This window comes from Mastigoproctus giganteus, chromosome 1 (assembly GCF_048544385.1).
Source record: "Mastigoproctus giganteus isolate SK-2022 chromosome 1, ASM4854438v1, whole genome shotgun sequence".
Taxonomy (NCBI): domain Eukaryota; kingdom Metazoa; phylum Arthropoda; class Arachnida; order Uropygi; family Thelyphonidae; genus Mastigoproctus; species Mastigoproctus giganteus.
Window position 1 is genome coordinate 11,452,727 of NC_143575.1, and position 19,886 is coordinate 11,472,612.

Sequence of the window (19,886 nt, forward strand, 5' to 3'; positions counted from 1 at the left end):
ATGAGTCTCGTTATTTACTCCCCACCGTAGATGGTCGTGTATGGATTTGGCATCAAAAACATGCTCTTCATCCATCATGCATGGTATCAAAAGTGCAGGCCGATGGAGGTGGTTGTATGGTGTGGGGCATGTTTCACTGGCAGGAACTTGGACCCCTGGTGCATGTGGAACAACGTATCAGTGGTCTCTGCTATCGTTAACTGTTTGCTGACTGTGTACACTCAGCTATGTTGCACTTTTTCCTGAATGGCGATGGTGTCTTTCAAGATAACAGTGCGTCGAGCCATCGGGCACTTGTTGTGCAGGAATGGTTTGAGGAACACAGTCCTGACTAACATATCGATTGGCCTCCGAACTCCCCCAATATCAATCCCATAGAGCGCTTGTGGGACACTATGGAGAGGCATATCAGGCGTTTGGATACACCAATCACCTCCATACCTGCATTGTTGACCGCATTACACAGCCAGCTTGGTTGGCCTTACCTCCCGAACGCTTCCGTACTACCCAGCACCTACCTAACATCTACGAAGTATTAGGTAGGTGGTCATAATTCAGTGATCACTCAGTGTATATGACTAGCGTATGATTAGATAAAATGCAACGTACACCGACGTAAGAGCAAGTAGGTCCCCCTTTAACTCTCAAAACAAGCTGGACTCGTCATGAAATGAAATCAAGGAGATACCGAAAGTATGTCACAAGGGTGCTGGTACACGTAACTCAAATGCTTCCCACGGTTGTTGAAAGCAGAAGGTTCTGGATCTCTATTTCAAAGGTCTTATTCCACGTAGTCCCACAGGTGTTCAACTGGGTTGAGATCATGAAACTGTGGAGGCCATCGTATTAGACTGAACTCGCCCTCATGTTCCTGAAACCAGTTCTGTACAATTCTGACCTTGTGAGATGGCGCATTATTCTGCTGGATGAACCCATTTTCAGATAGATAACACTGCGGTCATGAACGTAGTCATAAAAAATTTCCAGATAACCTCTGGAATCTAAATATTGTCCGAATATGCACTACAAAAACTCCTCACGCACACCAGTCTCCACCGCTGACAATAGGCTGGATGGGTCAATGGATTCATGCTATTTTCGCTATATTCTGTCTTTCCACCATCAGCGCGAAAAGCGGAAATTAGGATTCCCCAGAACAGACAACGTGGTTTTTTTTTTTTTGCTTGGCTGCGATACCCTCACCCATGATAAGGTACGAATGCCTCTTTGATTATCACTGTTGTGCTAGGTTATTTGGCTGGCTGTAACTTTTCTGTTACTTTGCACAAGTCTTGTCAGCTGCCATTGGCCTCTCGCATCAACGAGCTGTTTCCGTCGACAGGATTGCTGTTGGTTGGATTTTATTTGATTATTCTCGACACAACCGGGACACAGTTGTACCGGTGTGTCTGGCGGAAACTAAAATACAACGTTCAAAGTCATTTAAATCTTTCATCTTGTCTATGTTCACTCTGAATTGCAGATAAACAACATCCCTACGTATGTGCTGCGAGTTTTTTTTTTTATCGCACGGTGCGAACATAATAATACTGTTACTGTAATAACTCTTCGCTTCATTTCATGAAAAGGTAGGGGCAACTAAGGCAACTAATAAAGTGATCACAGTGTATACATAAGTGCTAGAAAATAGGATCTATGTCTCACAATTTAGTACTAATACAAACAACACTGAAGTTAAAATGGTAAAAAAATTCTCATGAATGTTTATTAAAGCCGAATTACTAACGAAACCGAAACTGTTTCAATTCTGTTCAAATTGTAGAGGGCAACCCATTTTCGGTGATAAGCTAGGGTTCACAGCGCTGCGTTTTGAATTGCTCAAATTACATAACAATGGGTTTGCACTGAGGGTGCAGAGCTTACCTAAGTGGGAATCAAGATAATAAAATACATCCTGTTCTTCAGCAATGTATGTCGTCCTTGATCTACGTCAAAGCTCAGGTCGTTTTGTTCTTTCCATTCTGCATGCTTAAATGCACGCATTAAAAAAAAAAAAACATATGTGCGTAATTCTTTTGTGAGGTAGTATAAATTATAATATGAAATAATGCTTTTAAATATGTTTAAGAATTTGGTTATACATCGAATTATCTCCCAAAACACCTCACTTAGCAATCAAAGTTGAACAGTTGAAGCATATTTTTCTTTTCTTCATTCAAAACAAGGAAGCTATTTTGATTTAAGAAATCCCCTCCTCCTTCCACACACATACGAATTATATTTACTGTTTTTATCATAATTAGCACTCGTGCTTATTTCTTTATCTATGACTTAAAATAATATAATTGCAAAAATAATAAGCAACATAAAATGTGAAACATAAAAGAATCAGAAATATAAAGAATACATTGATATATCATCTCTCCAGCGGCAAAACTAACATACCGCCTGGTTCGCTACCACGGGGAAGATGGAGAGTCAGAAAGGGACCCAAGTCCTGTTTTGAAAACGAATGATGTTTGGAAATAAAACAAGAAGCGTCTGCACATAAAGGGAAGGGAAAAGGCACTTGACACTTAAGTAGTTGGAAAATGGCTTCTGACACATTTCGAGAATCCCGCGATGGGGGCCCAGAATTTGTTGTTTCGCTTTCGAATCTTCCCCACATAATATAGCTGAAGAATTTTATAGTTTCTACAGATAAAAATAATACGCATTTCAGATTGAAGATTTTATAGTCGGATTATGAACGACATTAAAACACCTCAATAATAAACATATTTATTTGAATTTAGCTATTGATTAATTTATTTGAAGAATTATCGAGAACTTCATCAGTACAAATACTTGCGGTAACATCACTCCCTCCGGAGTGAGGTTACCGCAAGTTTGAGTAATAAATGTTAGAGTGCTTTCTCAGTCTTCTCTTCCTGAATAGCGATATCCACAGAAACGGCTGTACATCATCATAAAGATTTTATTGTAACCACACAACCTCACTTAACCCAAGTAAGTGCAAGAGGATCAATTGTGCACGAAACACTATAAAGCCATTATCTTTAACAGCCGTAATAATAAAAGTGCCATTGGTACACATTATTCATATCATTATACTAAACAAAACTGCATTCAAAAGTACATTTAAAACTGAAAGCTAACTATTATCATTCCCGAGAACAAACAAACCTTCATTAACATGTTTGAATCAATTAAACTAGTCACGTTTTCGTTCCACGTTCTTCCATTAATTTAAAGATCGTCCCTTCTGACACGTATTTTGCCTACCGCATTTCAAAAACGGACTCTGTGGGCTTGAAGTGCAGCAGACAGGTGTATGTGTCGTTTATTCTCAGAGGGAACCATTTTCAAGTTAAAATTTATCAAGGAAAAACAAATAAAGCCAGAAAGAGTGATTGTTTAGGAACACACACGTTAACGAAGTGGTGCTGGTTGCTATCAATTAGTTTCGCATACGCTTAAGGCGCTGTTAATGTTTTATTTTTTTTCCCCTTCCTCCCTTCCCTAGAGGAAGATAGCCTGTTTTGAAAACGAATGATGTTTGGAAATAAAACAAGAAGCCTCTGCACATAAAGGGAAGGAAAAAGGCACTTGACACTTAAGTAGTTGGAAAATGGCAGCAAGAAGCAGTGTCATATTCTCTGCAGCTCTTGCAAGCTTCCCTTGTAAAACATGTTTTTGCATGCAAGCTTCGCGTTATAAGATGCGTGTAAAATAGTTGATGTAAGAAACCGTTTCTCAAAGTGTTGTACGCAATCCCCCCCCCCACCAAGGAAAACGATATTTACTCCAAGGAACACACATCACGAAAGGGGGGAAAAAATAACGAAAGCCAAATACAAAAAGAGAAAATCAATGTCCAATACCGCGTTCTCATATCATATTAATTAGTGCATTTTCAGGCGAATTTGGTAGAGTAAAGCATATTGACGTTCAACATCCTGACTGCCAAAATGCGGATTTTAATGAAATTTCATATTTGCTCTTTTAGAAATATTTGTCCAGCCAGTTTAAATTTCATTAAATTGGACAAATATAAATCTGACAGTTCCCCCTCATAGCAAAGTTCGAGTAATCTATATATAGTGTAATTAGCAGAAAGTGCTGGAACTGTTTGTATACATAGTGGATACTGAGGAAATAAAAACTTCTCTTGTCAAGCACTTCAAAAAGAGTTCGTCGAATTAATTCAACTATTTTTATTCTGTTGATCACAGAAGACCAGTGAAATGCATGTTGTATTCCAATTTTTATTAAAAGAAAACCAGCATCGTGCATTAAGGTGGAGGGAATATTACAGTGTAATATTCGCTCAATGTGTGGTGAAGTGTTTCAATTAATTTAAGGGGAAAAAAATCAAACGTACAAAACATGTACTTCTTCAAAGTGATGGTTTATTTGTTATTTGGTTTTTAGGAGCATTAGCAACTAAGACCATATTGCTCCGGGATATCCGGTGGTAATTCCCTGACCTTTCCGCATCCTCCGTATTTGGTGGTGACGGGCACAAACCCCGGTCTAATCAAGAAGCGTGTGCTACGCACTGCTGCTCCTTCCCACCTGGCTACGGAGGCGCCTTCAAAGTGATGGAACAGCGCAGTTGACCACACCATAAATTTTCCATGTCTTTTGAAGCGTGCAAAACGACTAGGTTGGTTGTTTTGCTATTTAGCATTTGCACCAAACAAAACATTAAGGCGCCAGTGTATCATCTGTAAATGACGTGTATTCTATGGTTGTTTGCCTGCTGTTGATGAAAAATCCAAGTTTCCGGGAGATAAAACCTGTGTAAACTTTCTTCAAGACCGGCTAAACTTTCTTCAAGACCGGCAAACTTTCTTCAAGACTCAGCCGCCTTATAAAAACAATTCATAAAAATTCCTCCCGACTCAGCGTGATTCGAATCCACGTCTTTTTAGAGCGATCATGATCCCTCGTTTACCACAGAGGTGAAAGAATAGTGATCGTAAGCACTGCGCTAGCAGCAAAAAGTATTTGCTTAAGCTGCATGACAACGCAGGCGTCCTCGTGGGTAGCACAGTTGGTAGAATTTCCGAACAGTTGGAAAAGACCTGAGTTCGAATCCCATCAATGACGCGAGGAATTTTTAAGTGCCTTTTTCATAACCTTGGCTGTCAGTCGGCTTCAGGCGAGGGTGGCATGGTGTTTTCTCCAGAAAGCTAGGATTTTTAGTCCAACAAACTGACCATACAACACATGCAATTTACCGACATTTTATAAACAGCACAACACGGCCTAAGTTGCTGATGCGCTTAAAACCCTACAACAACCAAAAATTCAAGTCATAACTATATGTTATGAGGCCAATACGCATATCTGCGAAATGAAAAACAGAAGAAAATCGGGAGAGAACTTTACATCTGAGAGGCTAACTTAGCCCAGCTGGAAAGGCCTCAGGGTCTTCTGTCACCAATGGGATTTGAACTAACTCGAACCTTTCCAAATGGATATTGAGTGATCCAGACCACTTAAAAATTGTTCTTGTTTATATTCCGGCAGGACCACCAGGTCAGTGGAGTTTATAATAAATCAATTAATACAAATATTAATCGTATTTAGTAATCACGGGCTTGAACCCCAGTCCACTCAAAGAGCATGTGCTACTGCACTCGTGCACTTGACCACTCGGCTACGTCAGGCAAAATTATTTAAGAGACTTTTGCCCCATTTAATAAGTATACTATTACTTGATAACCAAAGTTCACAGAAGCAATGAGCTCACTGGAGGAAGCATGCATTCCTTCTTATGCATTATTACGAGATATTGCATAAGGTGGTGATCAAATGTGGCGTAAGAATTTAAATTTATGTATAACAAACTGAACAATCTCCCCACAAAATATACCTAAACCACGTAAAATTAAATACTTGCACTTACATTCTAATCGTGTCTGCGCGGTAGCACAGTGGTTATAATCACAATCCACCTCACACCTGGTGGGAAAAGATGGCTGAGTAAGATTTGCTATCCGCTCGTGGAGTCTCACGAGCGGATAGCAAAGTTCCCCCCCCACCCGCGAGAAATTTGGGATTTTAGCCCAGCAAAAACAGGCAATTCGACCATAGAACTCATATAATTTATGGTCATATTATTATCGGGTAGGTGAATTGGTTCTTGGGTGCCCCTAATATGAGTTTTTTTTTGTAATTCTAAACGTTGTACTACATAAACGATACAAAAATCCTCTGGGAAAGCAAATATTAAATACAATGTAATGTCACTGAAAGGATGCGAGCATTAGACCAAAATCTGCAAGAAATCGTATTTCTCATTAATATATTTTGGTTTCAGTTTATTCGCAGTTGACTTATATAAACATAATCCATTTTAATGAATTATACTGTATTTAGTTTTTTTAAATTTTAATTTTTTTTTCCATATGCACGAGAAAAGAAGTACGAGTGTATGTTAATCCTGACGTTTTATAGCATTTATCACTTTTAACAGATATTTGATTTAAATCATCAGTAGACCATTCAGATCTGTCCCCCACAAAAAAAAAAAAAAAAAAAAACATGCTAAAAAAATTCTAAGAATAAACTTCTGAAATTAAAATGTTTTCTTTGCTGATTCTGTGCTTTCATCATATTTGAGCGTATTCTTATTTGAATTATAAATAAAAATCAAAGTATTGCGGTCGCTTATTAAGCTAGGGTTTCTTTGTAGATGAGTGTTATTGCTGGAAAACTAAACTTTTTTTTAAACGATGGTGGTATAATGGACGCTGTTGCTAATAAAAGACAATTATTAGTAAACAGGTTGGTTGTCTTTATAAAGTGCATGTGGAGTTAAACTTTAGAAGGTATGAAGTGAAATAAGGTGACAAAAACAGCACTAATTTTTGAGAAATGTGGTGAAGGTAAAAAGGACAGAATAGAGAAACGTTAGAAACATGGCACATTTGGGAAGGGAGGGTGAATAACGAAACATACAGAAATGCGAAAAACCACTTTCCTAGGTTGCCATCCGAGCAGTCCAAAGAGGTTCCGATCCATGTACTAGTAGTTAAGCCTTCGTTGTTGAATAGCATTAAGTAAACGCAACTGTACGCGCTACAACACAACCCACATGAGACCGCATGCTCCGAAAGCCCCCCCACACACGCACAAACACATACAACGCTAGCATTTACTGAAAGTTGCGAACTAAAACAGAAAGAAAAAGATAAAACCTTTTGAATCTTATTGGAATGTGTAGGCTTTCTAAGACGAATTCCTTGGAAGCACACACAGGAGGGAAAACCGCCAAATAAATGAGAGCATAATCGTAGCCGGCTGAAAAAAGAAAATTCACTTCTAGTCTGTTGTGAGCTTATGGAGTACAGTTACACTCATGCAAGTTTACTGCATAATGTAAAGATCTGGTTATGTGAGAGAGCTACACAAAATATGGAACAAAAAGCCACTATGGAATTTTTATCATTCACTACCAAGAGTGCGTTAGCTAACTTAAAGGAGCACTAGGGTACTATGGATGATTTAATGCTATTCAAAATTACAAAACTTTCGAACGTATTTTCACGCCTATGCAATAGCACCATATGTGAACTTATGAATAAAGCAATGCCATTTCTAAAATATGAAGTTAGCTCGTGAAGAAGCGAAAGGGTATTATAACCCCTGAAAGTCAAGAATCGCTCACAACGCGTTTTCATATGAATGTTGAAGAGTATGGTGATACTAAAGTATTCTCTTTCAGGGATCCTCCGTGATAGTATAGTTTTACCACTCGTTTGGAAAGGTCTAGATTCGAATCCTATGCAGGACTGGAGGAATTTATAAAGTCCTCTTCAATCGAGGCTTTAGTTAGCCGATCTCAGACGGAGGAGTTATGGTTCCTCCCTTGAGTTACTCCGAGTTTTTCAGCCAGCACCACATGCAAATCGGCCAGTGAGCACACACACTTCTATGGACACAATAGACACATATGGGTTTGGATTATCTGGGGCCCCTTAAAATAATAATAATTATTATTATTATTATTATTATTATTTTCCAGGAGAACAGTTCTAATGCACTGTCAAAAAAAAAAAGAAAAAAAAAAGTTCAATGTGCGGCATATGAAGATATATCTCAAAAATTTTAAATAATAATTTTTGAGGTATTCCTCCACATAGCATGCATTTATTTTGATTATTGTCTGGGAATTGTTACTGAAGATCCGCTACTGTGAGACGTTGGACCGATAGTTAAACAAATGGTAGAGTAACATCTTCGCAGTGCAGCTTGTTTGAAATCAGTACCGTCAAAAAGTTAGCGTTCTGCTCCAAGTTTTAAGACCATTGAGTTTTCTTCTGCAGTTGAAACAACTCTGAAAGGGGAAAGAACAAGGTACTCGTGTGCTTTTTTTTTTTTTTTTTTTTTTTACAAATAAACAAACTTAAAATTTGAAAAACGGAAAATACACTGTAATTACAGATGTCATCCCTTAGAAATTCTTCGATCCTGGGAGAGCGGTTATCACAAAAGATAGTTACTCGCGTTTCAAGGAAAATTAAGCAACTGGTCTTTATTATTATTTATTTTTTTGTACATATCGTACCAGAAATAAAATGGATATCTCTGAGGTTCCCCTGGCTAAAAACAAGATTTCTAAACAGTCCTCATCAGTCATTTTAAACCAAAGTCCATTTATTTGCGTAAACAGTTGTAGATTCAGTTTTCTTTTAGAGGCACTGTTTGCTCTTGTCAGGGCATTATAGGAGCAAGCCAATATTTGTTTCAAAGTTATACAAAAGTACACATCGAGTACACTGAAAAACAACCCTCTTAAATAGGGTCCCACTCTAGAGGAAAATCTCCTAACTAGGAGTAAAGTATATAATTAGGGGGTGAGCTAGAAGAATTCAAAAGGTGTAAACATCATTACTGCACTCATATCGTCACCAGGTGAACACCTGTACTCATTAGCGGGGAGAACACCTGGCATTTCTAACCTTGTAACCAGCAAGAACCGATAATAAGAAGTCGGGTTTTCAACAGAGATGCGTTTGTTTACTCCATTAAAAAACAGAGAAAAAAAGAAAAGCTAAGCGCGATAAAAATCAGCAGATGGCGTGACTAAAATATAACCCCAAGTAACTATCGTAAAGTGGTTCGTGCATGTAATAGTGCAGAGAAGACATTTTATGGCACAGAACAGGATTTGTCAATTTTCCCTCCCACCTACTTCAAGAGAGAGGTAAAATCCAGTGTGAAAAATGCAGCTATGACTATGAAATGACTTCAAACGTCTATTTTAGGAATTCTGGATTGTCTTGAACTCCTTCACTGAACATCTACGGGATCGATCTGCAGCAACTAACTAGAAGTACTCGTAAAGTTTGTGTCCATTTATTAACTGCGCGCTGTAACTGTGCACCGGTTGCATCGTCCTTGCTGTGGTCCGGGTGGAAAACACCTTTGAAATCGTAATTTCTGTTACAAATGAACTTTTATATTAAAAAAGAAAAAAAAAATCTTTCAATACTTTCTGTTCTGTTAAATTAATTTCATTAAGTAGTATCCTTTGGTTTGTGGTCAGCTCTAGAATTAAAGCAGGGAAATTTGGAAAAGAGAAGGAATTAGAAAAAGATATCAAAAGAAAGCCAAGCGCAATAATACGTGTATGCTATAGCCCAACTGTACTGATTACAGACAAGGCTTAGAGCAATTTATTAGTTCAAAATTGAAAACTTGTTTTCACACATTTTGTCACCTCTCACCTTGAGTAAAACCAAAAGGTAAGAGGTATTTGTTCCTCATCAGTAGAGACGTTGCACGTCAAACGCCATGGTTGCACAGAATCCATAATTTGGGCTAGTTTTCAATTTAATAACAGTATACTTTTCTCTTTAGAGAGGTGTTATTTATGCTACACTTCTCTTTAGAAGCTACTGGAGATGTTAACATTGCAATTTCAGAGATCAATGCCTTTATGTACACTCTCTTATAAAATATGGACGTAAGTCCTATTACAATAAAACTGTATCAATTAGAGAAAACTTACAACAATTTATTAGCTCATTTTCGAAACATATTATTTTTTTTTTTTTGCTTCCTTTTTGGGATTCATATCATGTCCACCTTCATATTGATTATTTTGTACATTTTAATCTCCATGGTAATTTTTTCCCCTGCAGAAAAATAAAGACCGGTTTAGTTCTATTTTGAATTTATGCGTCATTTAATTCAGCTTTTCAAGGACTAATCCCCCCTCCAAAAAAAAAAAAAAAAAAAAAAAAGGCACAGAGCAAAGCAGAGAGAGAGAGGTAGAAAGGCAATTATCCAAACTAAAGTTATATATGCAGTAAAGTTACGCACGCAACCTGCAGCTATGACAAATGACATTAAAATTGGCCTTTAAGACTATGTGGTCGGCTAATTGACACGATATTTTGCTTCAGATACGTCCACATTTATGGAATACGCTCACGTAGAGTAAAGTATCCATACATTTACCTCGTAGGGTCTAGTAGAATATCATACCCTAAAGGTTATTTTTATGTAACTAACTAATAATCCTTAAAGATCAATACAGATACCTGACTTCCAAAACTGTAAGCAACCAATCTAAGGAATTCCGATCAATCTAAAATATTTTACAGAGTTTGCAGTTACAGAATACTTATTTTAGAGGAACTAAAATAAGTTTATAGAACTGGAATCTTCTCAGTTATCATCAAAATTGACTATAGCGCTATGGTAAGTTTAGCGCATCGCTGGTTTTAAACCTGAACTACACCACAAAAGTACGCAGTCTTCATTTTTATTTATTTTTTTCAGTAAGTGGGCGCATCATGAGCAACTGTTTGGACTACAAATGTTCGTATCATTTCATAGGTGGAAAATCCCCAACTGGATGCTTCTTTTTCTTCAGTGATTCAAAATTGGAGACGGTCATTTGGCTCACTGTGTAGATAAAGTGCAGTTCGGTTAGAACGCACTCTTCTTCAGATCAGCATTTCTCAAACGCCAGAACTTGGTAGTTAATGGCAATTACACGAATAGATAAAGAGAACATTAACCATAAAAGTAACCATAATGGCTAAGAAAATATTTGCTCATACACGCTTTATACCTGGCAGCCCAAAAACTCACGACAAACTAACAGTAGTTACAGTACACGGTAAATAAAAAAATCGGAATACCTAACGGGGAAAATCCTACTCCCTATCCCCAAGATCAGCTGACTAGGCTTCGATTGAAGAGTACTTCAGAAAGTCTTCATCACAGACAGGAAGTGAACCTACTCAGCTGCCATGGAGTTAAATAAGACCCTTCTTGTAAAGTACATACCAATACAATACAGTAGAATATTACTCAAGATAAAGCTACGCGTATACACGGAAGAGGCAACACAACAACAGAAAAAACTCAGAGCACGATCCTGAACTGTATTATCATGAATATTAAACAAGTAATTACATTTTGACAGGGCACGACAAATCTCGGGCTCCAAGTCGCGAGAAATAAGTAGCTGTATACAGTCTGCAGACAGCATATGTATTCGCAAGAGTCCATGACTCTTGATGATGTTTGCCAATGGTTTAAAATGAAAATATCTATTAGAGTGTATGTTAATATGAATTTTAGTATTTGTTCAGTACAGTTTTGGCTTTCGATCTGCATCACTGATGGCATTAGAAATGGAAAAGCATGGAAGATGAAAAATCGGATAACTAGTTGGAATTAATTGCTGTTGCATTTATGACAACGAGTGAGCATAAATTGTGGTTATTGGAAATTATATTCTGTACCACCACTTCGAAACAGCGTAAAATTGAGCGTGCGTAATTATTATCTAAGTATGGAAAACTACCAAAGCGGCCCTATTATAAGACAGACTTGGATAGCACGTGATGGTGGTATAATATGACTAGGAATGCGTACTTTAATCCTGGCGCCTAATCTGGAACATATTTGTTTACGCCTGTATTTCCAGATTAACACCTCCGCTCTCAAAATAAAATAAATCGAAAATAAGATAAAAGAGGTAGAGAAATTGAAAATTTTGCAGATGACTGGTTTGGTTACCACATAGAACAGTTTGACAAAATCAGCAAACAGAAATCAGTTGAGAGCTTGTCGTCACTTGTCCTCCTAATATAAGTCGGTAATGGAAAAAAAAACAAAACAGGAGGTAAAAAGGTGATAGCTAAAGCTAGATGGCAGATTTGAAATTTGAACACAAAGAGAATCACTTCATAAGTTGACGCACAGTGCGAATATGTGCGCAATACAATGACGCAATCCATGGAGCCTAAACTGAAAGATAGACTTCAAATGAACAGTATCATATGTTTGTTTTGACAGTTTAATATATTAGTGTACTAATGTTTCCAAATGGTGCATAACAGTGACTCAAGTCGAATATCAAGTGATGATCCATAGGTCCTTCATTAAAATTGAAACTTTACGTAACAAGAACCCAACCGGGATCGGTAAACTATAGGGAAGAGATTGCAGGGAAGTATCTCCCACGCATACTTTCCCATAAGATCAGTTACAGTTCCAACCTAGTGTAGTATCGGATTGTCCTGCAGGATTGGAATGCAGTTTTCCCCAACATAGTCTTTTTTGTGGGAGTTTTCGGGCAATAATGAAATTATATTAATATTTCCTGAAAAGGAAAGGATGGACTTTTTTTTTTTTCCTGGTTCACAATTCAGTAATTATATTTTTCCCAGAGTAATTCACTATATCGCTTCCGTAAATAAAAACATACCCAAAATGAACTGTGGATTTTGGCTGGTTTATATAGCAAAGGAGCCCCAATTTTAATGAAGGAACGCTGACCATTACCTGCTATCTAATCTAAAGTCACTGTTTTTCTTTTCCATTTTGAAATGTTAGTACACGTTCATTCAAATTCTGGCTTTCAATTTATGAAAAACGCTCAAAAGGATTATATCACTAGACGCACAGTTGGACCTGTGCATTATTTATTCAATAACTCTGGTAAATTAGTTTATCATCAGTAAAGTTCATATTCAAGTAGTTAGCATCGATCAGATTCTAAGTAACAGTGTGCATTCAAAAACAGAAATAAATCAGATCTCCTTAAGAAATACTTGAAAGCATAGAAATCCCCGAACATACTCCAGCCCCACACTCGTAAGACATGTTGAAAAAATCTACCACCGCTACAAATTCCGAAAAACATGTAGGCGAACAACTATATCGTGTACGAAATGTCCTTCATTTATATTCAGAAATAAGCTAGCGACATCGCAAGACTTATTTCTGAATACGTTTCCCTTCAGTAGTTTCTGAAGGGAAAAGTCCCTCCTCAAGAAAAAGTCTGGTAAAGTTAAATCTGGCAACCACAATGGTTTAAAAGCCACTCTGCAAGTTTCCTGAAATCTGGGCATCATGCGCAGGTGTTTGGATGTTGGTAGTCGAACTTTTAGCATCTCTTATGTTCACTCACACACAATTATCAGTGAAAAGACAAGTAGATTAGTCTACTTACAGACCAGGCTGTAGTCTGTGTAATTAAAAGTCGCTATACTTCTACAGGCTGCAATTAACTGCTTTCAAAGAAATAACAAAATACTAAGCTTTCACCGATAGCCAGTACGGCTCTTGGTGAAAGCAGCCTCGCCGGAACTGCGTTTTTCCTCCTATTTTACTTTTTTGTAGTTCCCAATATCTGGCTCCCCTACGTGATGTCTGGGCCCGGGGAAGCTGACCCGCTTCCCCCCTTCGGTGTCTCTGGCCTGTACACTACTGGAAACCACGAGTTTATTTTAGATGTGGTGGTGGTGATGATCCAAATTTTAATTTTATACTTCTGTCACTGAGAGCATCAATCTACAGTTGGTGATCAGCGTTGGCTGATAACTTCGTCCAACTCTTTATCGAAAGAAAGATAACAGGATAGCATTCGAACATTAATTTCAATTACTAAACATCTCTTTTCCTTTTTCACACATGCTACATGCACGAAGTGCATTATTAATTAATACATTAAGCGCATATCAGTGTGTATTGCCTGTCAACTGCATATGTTCTTTCTTGCGATATGACAAACCAGTTTCGTACTGTGTGGAACCTCGCTTTAAGTCTCTCGATAAATTACAGTCCAAGTTTTGGATGTCGAATTAAGCTCTTTGGGAAAGTAAAAACATGTAAAACAAGGGTGACGATTAGATTTCAATCTGGAAACTTCCAGTTTCGCAAATTTTTTTTTCCACTTGTATTTATTTTCTAATCACACTACATCAATCAATTTAATTCTGTTCTTTTCTTCCCTTATTGCATTGATCAATTAAAATCGCCATCAAAATATAAGTTGCGGTTCCAGGGAATGTCTTTCATGTCTGCTTATCTCATCTGACTATAAATACTTGAATACAATGTCCACAGGTAATTATTCCATAACACACCACGGAAGCATCTATTCAACTTTCACTTTTTCTATTTACCATCCTTTCATAAACTTATTACAATAATGCCAACATAATCAGATTATCAGGACCCTTCTAGTTTCCAAACTAATGTGAAATAATTTTTTTTCGCTTTATTTTATAATCACTCTGCCAATCAATTTAAATTATTATGTTTATCCATGAAAATCGCCAGCGAAACTGGCTTCCACAACTCATTATTCCTTCGATATGATAGTATTCCACACATTTCATTATAGCATTTCACATATTAACTTAATTCGATCGGAAGCATAAGGATCCAGCCAACATCCTCCTTGCTAAGATATCTGAACTCTCATTCAAAATTAAGAGTTCACCATCAAAATAATTAAACACTACTATATCTGGCACCTTTTACTATGATCACATCCTGATCCATTTATATCCACAGCTTGCAATATCAAACACACCATGGATTCAACTACTGCCAGCGACTCAACAGAGCCACTGCATGTTAAAAGCCAAATTTCATACGTTGGGCGTGTTAAACACTTTCAAGAAACAGTCGAATTGGTTCTCAAAGTAAGTACAACCAATTGAGTTATATGCTTTGCATATGAAGAAGATTTTAATTAATTTACAGATATAAATTTAATTATAATTTGGCGAATGGAAAAAATTACAGCTCACAGAGCTGCTGCAGATGTTTGAGAACCAGGTCAAATCATTATGATATTACGATCCCCTATCGGTTTCAAATACTGAGGGACGGCGGAGGAACTGCACGGGCGACAAGGGTGTCTTCATCTGAAATACTGGGCTGGACTTACCTAGCAAACCTCTCTTTGTCTTGCATTGTGTCTTCGTCCATTCTACTGTATTTAGGACCCTGGTTATCTTCTTCATCAGAACTGCAGAATGAAATAAAAAAAGAAAACGGGGAAAATAAAATTAGAATGGCCAGAATATGAAAAACAGCACTGGAACAAAATAAAAATACAAATACTAAACTTCTGACTAACACATTCACAGAAAAGCTAGGGTTTCGTGCAGTCATGCTTTAGGTAACATTGATCGCAAAAACAGCAAGAAAATAATTTTAATTTCTTTTACTAATGCGAGGCGCTGTTTATTTATTTGAGCTTGTACTAATTACTGAATCATTATCTCCTGGAGTTTGGGAAACATCAATAGGTTATGTATATTTTTGATATGTAAAGACTTAACTATACTGGTTACCATTTTTATCTAACATTTAACAAAACTAACCTTGATAGATTAAGTAGGGTTTACCGGAGAGTTCACAAGAACAAATGGTAGGTAGAAGTACAAAAACCGTAAGCTTTTAAAAAAAAAAGTAGATTGGGCTTCTAACAATATTGCTTAGCAGTAATCTATTATACATATAATCGTGCATAGATAAAATCTATACTTTACCCTAAAGATTCCAATCAAGAGCGAAAATTCATTCATTCTACTACAAAGATTCATTTTTTAACTATCCACAATGAGAACCACTGCCATGTCTAGGATAGTTTGCAATGTGAACACACATAAACAGAGCAAATGTGCCATGAATTCACTAACTCACTCAAGTCTGCTAAACATTCCTCACAATGCTGTTAATTCCAAACTTTTCTTATCGCTGTTCCTCCCAAAACCGCACTTCGGTAGATGTTTGCACACTTGAGCATTTTCCTTTCCTATTGGGTGGGATGCCGCACTGCCTCTGGCATTTAATACAGTGTTATGTTAATACATATCAAACAAATGCGTAGTGGAACAGGGGAATATAAGTTAATATAAGAATTGCTGATTCATCACGCGGTGGCCCCTTAAAAATTCCAAATAAAGATGGTACTACATTAAACGGGGATTTTCTGTTCTCATATCGAGCCTCAGTGTGTTGGTATACGTGAAGCTATTTTAGCAAGTACAAAAATTTTTAAGTACCTTAAGCAGCTGGAAGCGAATAATCGTTCAAATAAAGGATAAACACAGAGTAACTTAAATGAGATTAAAACCTCAGAAAAAGTATAGGCCCGTAGGAATGTAGACATGACCAACAGCCCCGCGTTCTTTACATTTCATATGGCAATTGGTCTTAACGAGAGAAAAATAAAAAGTAATTTTACCAGTAGATAAAAATAAAATTTATTTTCTATTATATTTTTCTTTCTTCCGCTCAATGTTTTATCGGAATCAATAACAGCCTCCAGAGACGCTCAATCCCAATGGAAACACTACACCATGTAGGCTAGTTTGCAACGTAAAATAAACAGCGGCAATTATCCAGAAATAACCCAAAATACTTATACTCATTATATAAATGTAAACTAAGAAGAAAAGGAAGAAAGAAATGCTAAAACGCTTAACAAAGCAGATAGCTTTCGTTGTCAAAGTTATAGCGTAATTGAACACAGTCTATTTCTAACAATCTCGGCGTGCACAGTTCAACTATAACATAGAAAGTCATTCACAGCAGATGAAGCTGATCTGCCATAAGCATTTGGACACCATCACTTTTTAAGGAAATGGAAATTTATTCAGGAAATTAATTTGTAAGCGCGAAACTGGCATTAACTTTCGACAAATCTACGGGATTATACAGCTGGTGCTTTTCTTCACTGTTCATTCAAAGCAGTCATCAGCTGCACAGGGAAGAATGATGTCGTGGCCGTGTCCTGAACCGACGTTCTAGCTTATTCCAAGAATGTTTAGAAAAGATTCATGTCAGGATTTTGTGCCATTCAGATCAATTCTGCAATGCTGTTTTCCACAAAACGGCTGCCCACTACAGTCTTGGCTTTGCGGTTCTGACCACCATCAATGGAAGTATGCATTGGGTTGTTTAGAGTTTGAGCCGAGACAACTAAGAGTCAGTATAATCTTGTCTATAAACTGCGCGTATTCTATGGTCGGTTTTCGTGTTTGCTAGATGAAAAACCCAGGTTTTGAGAGGGGAAAAAAAAAACCCCTCTCACCTGGGACCGATTAATTCGGTCACAGGATTAAAAAAAAAAGTCCATCAGTTTTGACAGAAATATTTATCAACTTAGGCTGGCGTCGTAATTCGAATCAAAGCCTTATCCTGTCGTACACTAGGCCTGCACACTACTGGAAACCACGAGTTTATTTTAGGTGTGGTGGTGGTAGTGATGATTCAAAATTTAATTTTATACTTCTGTCATTGAGAGCATCAATCTACAGTTGGTGATCAGCGTTGGCTGATAAATTCGTCCGACTCCTTATCGAAAGAAAGATAACAGGATAGCATTCTTACATTAATTTCAATTACTAAACATCTCTTTTCCTTTTTCACACATGCTACATGCACGAAGTGCATTATTAATTAATACATTAAGCGCATATCAGTGTGTATTATGATATGTATAGATATGTACAGAGATACAGTAATGAGATACAGGGATACTTGTATTTCACATTGCCAGAGCAAATAGTACGGAATTGTTCAAAATGTCAATATAGAGCAAGGCTTTGAAAAGTTCTCTGAACTATGATCGCAGGCCTCAGCCCAGCCTATAAATAAGCAGGTTTTGTCCCCTAAGATTCTTCTAGATTTCACTGCTATAACAATAAATAGCATTCTCCATATTTTCCAAAACCAAAAACTCGATCAGATAACCTTAACGGCGTGTAGCACTATTCATCGCTACACAGGTATTTTCACAGGGCTTTCCATCATTCCGGAGATCAAGGAAGATGGACTGCATTTAGAGTTCGTTGACCATGTCAGTAATAATTCTATTATGGCAACCACATCAGTGCAACAGCACTTCTGTCTATGCATGGACCTCTCATGTCACTTTCCCCTCTTCAAGGGTCCACCGATTTCTGTAATGGTATTCCTAACTTACTGGACGGTTTTTATCACTCATTCCCGTATCTTTTCGCGGCTTCGGATATAGGTGATTTTGGAAAGTTGAAGGAGGTTTCGGTAGCAAGCAAAGACAAATTATTAATATGGTATCGATGACCCTGTGATTTTTATGATTACTCCTACTTTGCATACAGCTGGATGGACCCATTTCACTGTCAGGCAGGTGACCAAATATTTCTGAGAAAACTGAATATAGTTCCAAGTGAAAGTAATCAATCCAAAGACAGTGGAGATTGATTAGTTTCAGTGAAGGAGTTAAGAGTGTTATTTTTCGAGTAATGATAGCGAATGAAAATGACGAAAGTGGACTTATAAAATACACCGAACTGCATTTTAAAATCAGCAGTATTTTTAAGGATACGCATACAGTAACTAAGATCAAGTTGTATTTGATGATGATCCATGACTGTTCACTCCATCTAGAAGGGCTCCTTCCCTTCCCATCTCACTTGTGACATACTAAAAGGTTAAGTTCAAAATGGAAAAGTGTGTAAAGAAACACACTTTTGCATTTTGCAAATTGTGTATATAAGAAACGCAGAGTTATTCTTCAAAACCATATAGGTAGATGAAAACAACTAAAAATTATGTTAAAAAATAGGAATATTTCCAAAAGATTCACATTTTAGGATTGTAATAGCAAATAATAAATAAGGCTTATTCTGATAAATAAACACGCAGTGAAAGTAAGATAGTTCGTAAGAAGGGTAAAAGCACATGGTCATTTTAAACAAAAATAACTATTCTCTGAATTACAACTGATGATTGATGCTATTCATCGCATATATGTAACTGTTGTGCTCCAGGAACAAGAATATGCAAACTTTTGTTTATTTTATTTTTTTTTTTAAACGATCAGCATGCTACTTTTCGAAATTCATTGATTTTCTCTTGATTTTTTCTAGCACAAATGCAACGAAGTAAAAGCTCAATTTATAGGTAATGGTTTCTGCAAATATAGTAACAAGAGGACTGGGCTTATTTTCAGTTAGTAGGAAGGCAAATTAGGTCATAAAGCACCAGTGTGTCCTATTCGTAAATTACTTGCATTCTAAAGCCATTTTGTTTCTAGGATGAAAAAACAAGTGGTCAAAATCCTCTCTACCTTCGTCTGAGAATGGCTAAGTCACCTTGCCCAATGATGTGATTCGAATCCCAATATTTCCAAACAGATGATGCTGGTGATTCTGCCGCTATTCTACTAAGAAGATAGGAAACAGGGAGAAAACTGTACGCCATCTACTTCTTGCCATCAAACGGAATTTTCTTTTTCTTAGTAACTGGCATCATTATGATGGCATCTGAAAACGAATCAGTCTCTCAAGCTACAGTCAATTATCTCATGCAGTCAGTTACCGTCTGAATAATAAATCTAATAATGAGAAAGCAATTCTCGATATTTTTGGCTTTCATTGGATAAAGTGTTCTTCCTGTAATTGAGGTGATTTCCAATGACAGTGATTTGTATAACCACGAGGGACTAGCTGTCTATACTGAAGTTTGTCTAATACCAATATTATACATAAGACAATACGTTAAACCAATTAATTAGAAGGAATCAAATGATATTGACAGTCTGAAGTGGAATCAATCAAATTGAGTGTCAGGAAATCGTTAGGAGTAAGGCACTAAAG

General features: G+C 37.1%; 1 protein-coding gene across 3 annotated transcripts in view; it reads right to left on the minus strand.

Annotated features, from left to right (window-relative positions):
- tgo (Aryl hydrocarbon receptor nuclear translocator homolog tgo) overlaps positions 1 to 19,886 on the minus strand; it is a 535,800-nt gene that overhangs the window by 232,394 nt on the left and 283,520 nt on the right. For 2 of the 3 annotated variants that reach the window (XM_090371450.1, XM_090371441.1), the window contains one exon: positions 15,182 to 15,262. The exons of the other annotated variant lie outside the window; for it this stretch is intronic. In XM_090371450.1, coding sequence (XP_090227576.1) covers positions 15,182 to 15,262 — 81 coding nt within the window. The remainder of the gene's footprint in view (positions 1 to 15,181; positions 15,263 to 19,886) is intronic. 3 annotated transcript variants of the gene reach the window in all.